We start from the raw sequence: 9,385 nt of genomic DNA, 5'->3' as shown, positions 1-9,385 counted from the left end.
GCAAAAAGGACAAAAAACATTTAAGTTTTGATACATTGGTATTGAGATGTTAATATGATTTTTCTTAATGAATACTGCTCTGCCAGATTTTTATATGGTAAATCACAAACCTGGTGTTTCTTCTTAGCCAACTTACCATACATAATAAAAAATAACAAAAAAACACATGGCAAAATTAGCAGGGCTGTTCAATGAGGATGACTTAATGAGCACAGAATTATTATTTATTGTTTCTTATTGCTACTTCTCTGCCAGAGAGCATTTAAGTAGCAGATATTTTCATCCAGAGCTCTTGGTCTCTGGGGGTGTGAACTAAAATCTTTCATCCCCTCAAATACTAGGAAGTCCTAGATTCTAATATGCTAGCTCAGATGAATGTCTAACATCTTCCATCATAACTGGCTTTAGCAGTAAATGTTGGTCTCTCAATAGCACCAAATTTGTGGCATTAAAATTTTGCCAGTATTTCCACCCCATTGTGCAAATCATTGTTTCCTGGTAAAGCACAGAGTTTTAATTATAGTTTAACTAGGATATGTCACCAGCAAGAGAAGCACACCAGAAAAAATATCAATAATTAAAGATTTATTAGAGTTACTGACATTAATTAATAAGATATTAATAAAATTAACAAAACAAAATATCTACTGTCTCATGTTTCCATTGCATAATCAGTCTGAACATCCTTTAAGACAGACAAGATCCTTACTCAGCTGCAGGCCCAGTGGTTTAAATTACACATATATCCATAGCTCCTGCCTCCCCTAGGAAATGTGCAGTCAAGGAGAGAGAGTTTGACTGGGACAGCCACTCATCAGTCTATTATTAACCTATGGCTTTAATACTTTGCATGCTTTTAAGCTCTTGCCTAGGTCCAGCAGCCTCCAAACACTAACTCTGTCATGGTTATATCCAGGAAGTCCTTTTAAACTGAGATGTAAGGCAAAAAAATCAGTTCTGAATAGCCATAATCTAAATCATCTCATGACAAAGACTAGTAGTCAATACCTTTGTCTGTCCAGTAAGCTACTGAACTGCTGATTATTTTAGGCAACATATTACAACAAAGTATGAATTCTTCTTTCAGTTTCCATACTTATATACAGATACACTCTCCAAAAGGAAAAAAAATGCTTTCACTGTAGTCACAAAGGAGTGTAACTGACGTAGTAGAGATGTCTAGAAATCTGAGCTGTTCATTCCAGGTTCCTTTGCGAACCACGGAAGTAAGATGTACATTGGTTAACGTCACAGTAAAATAGATGTTTGCAATCTGACCAATTGAATTGCTTCCTAAAAATCTCTGCTTCTCTATATAAGATAGAATAGATAAAGTAACTCAGAAACAGAAGTTTACTCTGTAGATGTATAAATTTATGTGAGATTAATCCATCCAAAGTGTTTAGATAGTCAATTTAATAAATTAGGAAGTATAAAAGCAATAACATAAAGTCATGCAAAGTATGTATTTCATTACTTCATGGCAACTATTTAATATGCACTTCTTTAAAAAATGGTGATTAAATAGTTGCCAGACTTACAAACATGGAGTGGGGTAGTTTTACTTAAAACAGTCCAGTAATTTTTGTCTAGAATCCTTCTGCAGTTGTAGAGATGCATTTTCCAAAGAAGAGTTGTTCCATTTCAAATTTATAATTTAAGTTACTTGGGAAGAACCTTTCTCTGGAGATTGATGTCCCCCCTTGAAGGTGCAGTATGAACCCACTTCTCTCTGCATGAAAGCAGTAGTTTCAGTGGAATAGCTGACTTCTAAATGGCTAATCTTGATGAGGTGAATCCCATTCATGCTATATGAAGCAAACAGATATTTATATTGGAGGAAAAGAGAGTACAGCCCCTTCAAAACAAATGTGTAGGACATTCAAAAAATTTCAATAAATTATCATTGATTTTATGTACAATTTAGTGATATCACAGATCCAGTAAATACACTGACCAATATCTTGTTTTGCTTCCTGCAATGTGTATGAAAATGCATCTAAAATCTCGTTAAATTAATTCCTTTGATGACCATGCAGTAGGATGTAATTCAGAAAATTCCCAGCAGTAAAAATATAATATCCCACAGTGAATTAACAGGCCAGTACAGTTAACTAAACAATAGTAACTTCATCATATGTTCTGTATGCCAAAATTAGTAGATCCATTTTTCTGCAAGAGAAAAAAGATTGGTCAGAGATGCCAAGCAAAGCAATATACTCTAAACGTCCTACAAGGAAATTTCAGATTTTTTTTCTTCTTCAGAATGTCTACTGAAGTCTAACTGTCTATCTTGTAACTTGATGAAATAGGAAAATCTTTTGTGCTTCATATGGAGGCCATTGGTATGTTTTTCTACAGTTTTATAACTGTTTCTATGCTTTATTAATTTTCTAATTGGATTATTGGCAAAAATCCCCCAGTCCTGTCAGATTTTGCAATGAATTAATAACAAAAGTATTTTAAGAAAACAGATTTTTAATATAATTTTAGTTAACATGATCTTATCTCAGAATTACATAGTTGAAAACCAGCTTATCAGAGTATTTAATCTACATCTCTGTTTGTCTTAATTTGGTACAGAAGTACTGATTTATATTATTGCGAAAATTGCCATGAAGAAAGAACACTTAAAATCTAGCAACTCCTGGAAAAACTAATAAAATGTTCATTTGTCCCTGCCTCGCATATTTTTTTTACTCACTTTGGTCCTCACAAAGGTAAGAATCATAAGCACAGTCTAATATTTTCATTATGATTTCATAGATTTTGGATCTTCTCTTTACTGGTCACAATTACTCCACTACACGAAAATACCTCTGCACCCTGACTTATTTGTTTCAGTAGAACAATTTAATTCTCAGATGGCCTTGCAATTTATTCTCACTTCCAGGGCAAGGTGCCATTGCCTCCCTCTAGATGTCTCTATTGATTGCACAGGTACAACTCTACAGAGAGACCTGGAGAGATGAACTTGCAGTGCGACCAAAATCTCCCTCACAGATACAGAATAATTGTGTTTAGAAGCTGGGGTTGGATATCATCCTAAGCACCCAGACTTACTGAAGTAGATGCTTTGAGGTTTAAGTACACCCAAACGAGCAAAAGCAACAGCTATGCTGTCATATATTGAAGTCTTTTGAACGAAGTTCGCTAAATGTTGTTTCCCACGTGCAGTATTATATGTCTTGTGCCTTACCTTTAACTTTGGAATAGCAAGGCTCGCAATGCACAGTTTGTTTGTAAATCCAAATGCTGTCTCCTGCTTTTAGATCTTCCAGGGGTCTTTTACATACTTCACACTTGAACACATGAGTCAAAGACGGAAGAAAAATTAAATTGAAACATTTCTCTAATACTCTTACCAGCACGCTTTCTTTTAGGAAACAAGCAATCCCAGACCAGAATAGCAGTTATGAGTACTGCAACATAAAAACTGAACTCCAGAAGAATAGTTTTAGGCAACAGGAAGTTAGATGTCTATCTGACTGTCTCACCTTTAAACATCTAAAAATCAGATGTTAGTGTCTTAACTGGTTGCCTAGGTACTCATTATACTCAACAACCCTATCCTTCCCCAGACATTTCCAAAGGGTACTTTTATTTTCTTTGTCTTAGCTTCGGGGTTTATCCTAAAATAAGATGAATCACCGTTTTGAGATCCTTTTCTTTCTTCACTAAATAAAGGAAGAATGATCACACATAATCATCCTACTCAGAGTAGATCTTAAAGAATCTAGACCTGTTTATTTCAAAATATGACACTTTATCTTAACAGCTAACTATGTCTCCATTCTTGCAGAATCTGGAGCTTGCTTTCACAAATGTCTCAAAAAAGCTAATTTTTTTGGGATGGAGAAGCATTGCCCATGTTTAACATATGAAAATGGACAGACACACACAAAGGCTGACTTACCAAGATTGCAAGGAAAACCTACAGTGGATCAAGGGGCATGGTAATTTGATACAGAAACTAGAATCTTGATACCCAGATAATTTTATTTATTTATTTAAATATAATAAAAGAATAGTAAATTCTGTTTTCTTTTGATATTTTATCTACTGATAAGTGAAAAACAGCATTAGTATTAAGGTGTTATTAAAACAATCTGCTGTCTTCACTGATTTTATATTTCTTTGTTTAAATCAGCAAAAGGGTGGCCATGTCTTTAAAGCTCTGATCACCAATATTAGCTAGAATTTTTACACAGAGAAAAAAAATCTAAAATTTGAGTTATTGAATTACTGTACTTTTGGTATATACTTTTACAAGGAAATGAAGATGTTGTACTGCTGTCAGCTATGTGCAAATCTTTAATGGATACAGGGTATTTGTAAGGAGCTAAATGAATACTGATTATGAGAAATTGCACTACTTAGCTAAATACATAACTAAAAGCATGAACCACAGATCTACATCAATTGTTTACACTTCTTGCCAATTAAGCTGAATGTTCCTAGCCAGACAGGTCCCCAGTTGACAGTAGGTAACAAAAAAATATAGTTTAAAAAAATGAGCACAAATATTTAACAGATAATTCAGCCACTACCAATATGTTAATACTCCTAATGAAAAGACCATTCTTTATGTGGGTTGATCTGTCTAAAAAGAATGAAAGCAGGCCAGAACTTATATTTACTTGCAGTAATAGTATTGAAGGCATATTACATAGTAGTTCCCATGGAAGAAAATGCCTTTCTGGTGCTCACAGAGCTCAGAAAGTCCACAGTAAACAAAAAGCACATGCAGCTTCATACATGTGAAGTGCAACCTTACTGCTGTATTCTGATTTATGTTACTCTTCATGTAGCAAACAGGGACAAGAACTGCTGTTAGAAGCAGTAGTAAAAGCTGTGCAGGACTGGGCAGTAATGTGAGCTGTGCTAATGCAGTGATTTTGCTGAGTATTGTTTGTTAGAACAAAAAACCCTGTGTGTAGATGTTAGCAGAAATAAGACAAGGCAGGAAGAAAACAGACTATGGGACTGAGCACTGCCAGGCATACCCTGAGAAAAGTTTGAGAGCGAATTTTAGACTGTGACTTAGGGTTTGGACTTACAAACAAAAAAGAAATTTCTTCTGTGCTTTCATTCTTAATGGAAATAGGAAAAAATAACCTACTTTTTAATAATTAGGACTGTTTCAGACATCATTCAAGAACATCTACAAAACCTCATAAAAACTGAATAAAATTTTACAACGTGAAGAAAGTGTAAGTTGATATAATTCACTGTATCAGACTTGAAGTGAAGGCTTATGAATGTGTTAGACTCGAAGAATACATTCAGTTACATCCTTTGTCCTGCTTATGATTGCAAGGGAGGAGGGGGAAGGAGAAGGAGAAGGAGAAGCAGAGTAGAGGGAGAAGGAGAGAGGAGATAGAAAGAAAAAGAAAGGGATTGTGTAGGGAAGAGAGGGAAACAGAGAGATTAGTATTTCCTACATTAATCTTCTCCTCCAGTCTCAAGACTTCTTATTCTCACAGGTGGAGAAGGCCTTAGGCCTAAATAATCTCTTATTATATGTGTACTATAAAGCAGGTATTGCAGTCAAATTCTATTTCTTGGTAGCAGGTGAAATCTTACCTTGAAGCAAGTCGAATGACAGTAAATTTGCAAGGCATCTAAGATCATTTTGGCATCTATGCCCAAGGGCTTCCTGCAGTATGTACATATATCTTTTCCAATTATACTCCTGTGTATATAATATAACATCAGCTGTCAGAAAAAGAGCTGCCATTGAAATCTCAAGCAGAAAATTGATAAGGTTAGCACACTGCATGGGAAAGACATTTGTACACTGTTACAATGGCCATTAATGGAAAAATGTCCTTTGTGTATTCTCTCCATTCCAGTTGACAGGTGTCATACACATGCTCCTGTGATGGACAAATTGCTGAGCGTAATTGTCAAGTAGCAAAAATACCTTGGTAGGAAGAATGGTCTTCTCTCGTGAACTGAATTAAGGTGCTGAATATCTGGGAACATGTATACTAAATACGGATAAAGTGGAGGGGAATGATTTTAATGTTCTAATCACAAAAGTAAACTGGTATTTGAATTCAAACTGCCATAACTTGATCAGTCTGGTTCACAGAATTCTCTGTGATGCAGAAGTGCTTGAAAACTTTTTTGACTTTATGCACTGCAGACAGAACTCATACCTTCATGGCAATTATAGCGAGTCCATGTATAGAACAGCCTACAAGGTATTCGAGACAATGATATTTTTCAAAATTTCTCAGCTATTGTTGCACTCCTATGTGACATCACTCTCTACTTTGTCTGGATACAACTGTTGGTGGTGTTTTAGCATTACAAAATCAATGGCTCTTGCTCCTTTCCTGTCAGTGACCAACTGCTGTACTAATATTTAATCATCCCCAGAGTTCTTTATCCTTATGCTGGAAGGGATACAAGTTTTTCTGATAAGGTATTCCCAGGCAGTAGGGGTTGTCCAAATTGAACTGAAAAGAGTTTTTTCTTTTTCCCCATGAGGTAAGTTATTACAGATTGAGCAAATATCCTGCTTATATTTGGGAATGTCTTACAGGCGGGAAAAGATAGTTTTCAACAGCACTTTCATGTGAACCTGTTCCTCCACACTTGTATATAAATTTGGTCATTACTGTTCTCGTAAAGGAAGGAAATTTTGCAGAGTGAGCGGCTGCCTGAGATAGAAACCTACAGAATCACAAAGCAAACTCTGTCACTTACGGCATTGGCTCTTGTTTCTATGGATATTTTAAATGTCAACTGTGACAAGCCTAACATAATATTAGGGTGCTGAACTGTGGTAATGATGGCAAGATCTCACTGAAAGAGAGCTTTGTATGAAAAGCTGTCTCATGATAGTGACTTCCACTGCTCTCTTTTGTCTGAAGACTTGAATGCTTATGTAAATATCTGTGTCTTTTGGGACACTACGATGTTATTAATGTGTACTTACCGATCAGAAGTGGAATAAACAGTTTTGATAGTATTTCCAGTTGTATTTTCTTCATAGGCACCAAGTGATGATTTGCTGTGAAGCAGAGAGCACGTACCTATCACTAAACAGTGCTACATTTTCTAAAGGTTTCGCTACATTTTCTAAAGGTTTCACTACATTGATGATAATATGCAATATAAACTAAGACAACAGGCTTGTAAAAAAATTGTACTTGGTGATGAGTTCTTTTCCTGTTTTTTCACAACCATCAAAAATAAGATATCAAATAAGTGTAAATTAGAAATATAGTAATATTTGTAATATAGTGTACTTATACTGGTCTATTTTTGAATGATTCTTCAGCATTTCAAAATTAAATCCACAAGCCCATTGAACAAAATTTTTCATAAGGGTATTTGGTTTTCTGTGCTGATATTTTAGCCTAAATGATACATATCAGAAAATGGTGACAGACTACATTTTTTTATTTTCCTCTGCTTCTTTCACTTGTCCTCAAAAAGCTGTCAAGCAGCCAAACAAAATTACAACATGTCCCTAGAATTGAAGTGAGAGTCTTTATAATGCAGGCTTTTCAGTGTTTGATTTGTGTTCACTACAGTAACCGTATTGTTCCTTACATCATAGTAGAAAGGCATATACTGAATTTAATTATCAGGGAAGTTAAAGCTTCCATTTTTAATAGTCTCATTGCCAAGTTACTTAAATGTCAGTTTTGTTTCCATGGGAGGGATGAACATGTATGTAACAGTTGAAGAAGTAATCTTGCCATACATGTTTTGAAGATTTCTGAACTGATTTGTTCATCCTATCCTATTCCAGAAATTCTGAACGTATATAGTAATTATACATTTTTTGTATCACTCTTAAGTAATGTTCTGCAACGTTAGGAGCGATTGTTTATAGTTATGTGTATTTACCAAACGCTGTTTTTTTTCTGGGAAATACAAGAGATGGAAAACGTGTGTGTGTAAGGTGTTATGAAGCTTAGATATTCTTTTCTACATACCTGTATTTTGTAAAGTACGTATGTCTTATCTGATTTCTGTGCAACACCAGAAATTTATTTAAATTGCACAGTTATTGATAAGCTGAAATTATAAATGTTTTATTTATATTTCATAGAACATAACAATGGGCTTGTTATTTAATCAGAATATAAGAAACCTGGGTTTGCTTACCACAGAGGAAATATCTCTTCAAATGAACACCCAGTGCTCCATTTACATTTCAAATGAGATGAAAGTAAGCTTACTAAGTAGGAATGCAAACTAAAGCTAAGTGATCACCTTTTAAAAGAGTTTCTCTAGCTGAGAAATTCTCTTGACCAAGAATGAGCACAACACTAGTCACAGGCGGGAGCATATTGGTAGTGCAATTGCATTCTAAATTTTCTTGCTACAGTGAAAAGTGGCAAAGGAATGTAATTTCCCTGTTCCTGTATAGTATGACATTGTGCTTCTTCTTTTTGTTGTTAAGCTCATTTTTCCCAAATCTTTCATTTAACATTGTACTTAACTACAGAATCTCGGGCAAAGAGTCTACTGTACATTGCACATTCAACATAATATGGGTATTTACATGCTGCATGCCTGAAAGTAACATTATTTTATGGGAAGTTGTATAGAGAAAAATACTTCCCTCAAGTGTGCTAGTGTAGAGAACAGCATCCCTTGGCTTTTACTAACTGACTGGAGTATTGTGGTTGAAATGCACAAAAATATATATAACCACAACTTAGGTAGAAAACTGGAGCATATAAAACAAAAAAATGCTGAAGGAACAGCAAAAATATTTCCAAAGCATCAGTTTCTAACCTTGTCAACTGAAAGTGTAAGGAAACTCAGAACATTTAAATAAATGCATAATCTGACAGCTTGACGAGACACCAAGTGAAAAGTGAGTCCCAGTGTAGCCTGAGAGCAGTGCACCTGATCACATCCCTTCTTTCAGTTCCTATCAGTCACTCCTTTACTTGCTATGGTGTGACTTGTTCATACAGCAAACTACTCAACAATAAATACTCTGTAGAACCTATTGCATAAAACCTGAAAGAATAATCTACAAAGACCATTCATTTAATTTAAATGGGATTCAAGCTTCAAGTAGAGGGTATAAAGTCTATCAAGTATAAGGTAACATTACATATTGCAGCACATTCTTTGCCCTGTCCTTCTTCTATTACTGTTCTCTATTTTAATTCTCAAAGATAATCAGAACATTACAATTCAGAGCCTGTATGTGCACAAAATTCTGAAAAATGCTAATTAAATTTTCTGTTGAATATTTTCTGTAACACTACAACAGCAAGTGTAAGAATATGAGGGATTAAAGATCCTGTGCCCATTCATATTCACAGTAAGGATCGGGTAAGCGTAAGGTTAAGGATGGGGACATTGACCATAATTTCTATAAAATACCAGAGTGTGACCTTTA

The 9,385-nt window shown here is 34.9% G+C and overlaps 1 protein-coding gene across 6 annotated transcripts in view; it reads right to left on the bottom strand.

The window, feature by feature from the left end:
- Positions 1-570: 570 nt before the first annotated feature.
- The window catches only part of SCEL (sciellin), a 67,230-nt gene continuing 58,415 nt past the window's right edge, over positions 571-9,385 (bottom strand). For 5 of the 6 annotated variants that reach the window (XM_088159795.1, XM_088159798.1, XM_088159794.1 and 2 more), the window contains 3 exons: positions 6,950-7,024; positions 5,587-5,695; positions 2,199-3,302 (listed from right to left, as the gene is read on the bottom strand). In XM_088159795.1, the coding sequence (XP_088015921.1) occupies positions 3,180-3,302; positions 5,587-5,695; positions 6,950-7,024 (307 nt within the window). In that variant the 3' untranslated portion in view covers positions 2,199-3,179. Of the gene's footprint in view, positions 2,173-2,198; positions 3,303-5,586; positions 5,696-6,949; positions 7,025-9,385 lie in introns of those variants that run through there. The other variant, XM_088159799.1, reaches the window with a different exon arrangement.

This window comes from Sturnus vulgaris, chromosome 2, assembly GCF_052056855.1.
Source record: "Sturnus vulgaris isolate bStuVul1 chromosome 2, bStuVul1.hap1, whole genome shotgun sequence".
Classification (NCBI taxonomy): domain Eukaryota; kingdom Metazoa; phylum Chordata; class Aves; order Passeriformes; family Sturnidae; genus Sturnus; species Sturnus vulgaris.
Note: the sequence above shows the minus strand (reverse complement) of the source record. Positions and strands in the feature narration are given on the sequence as shown.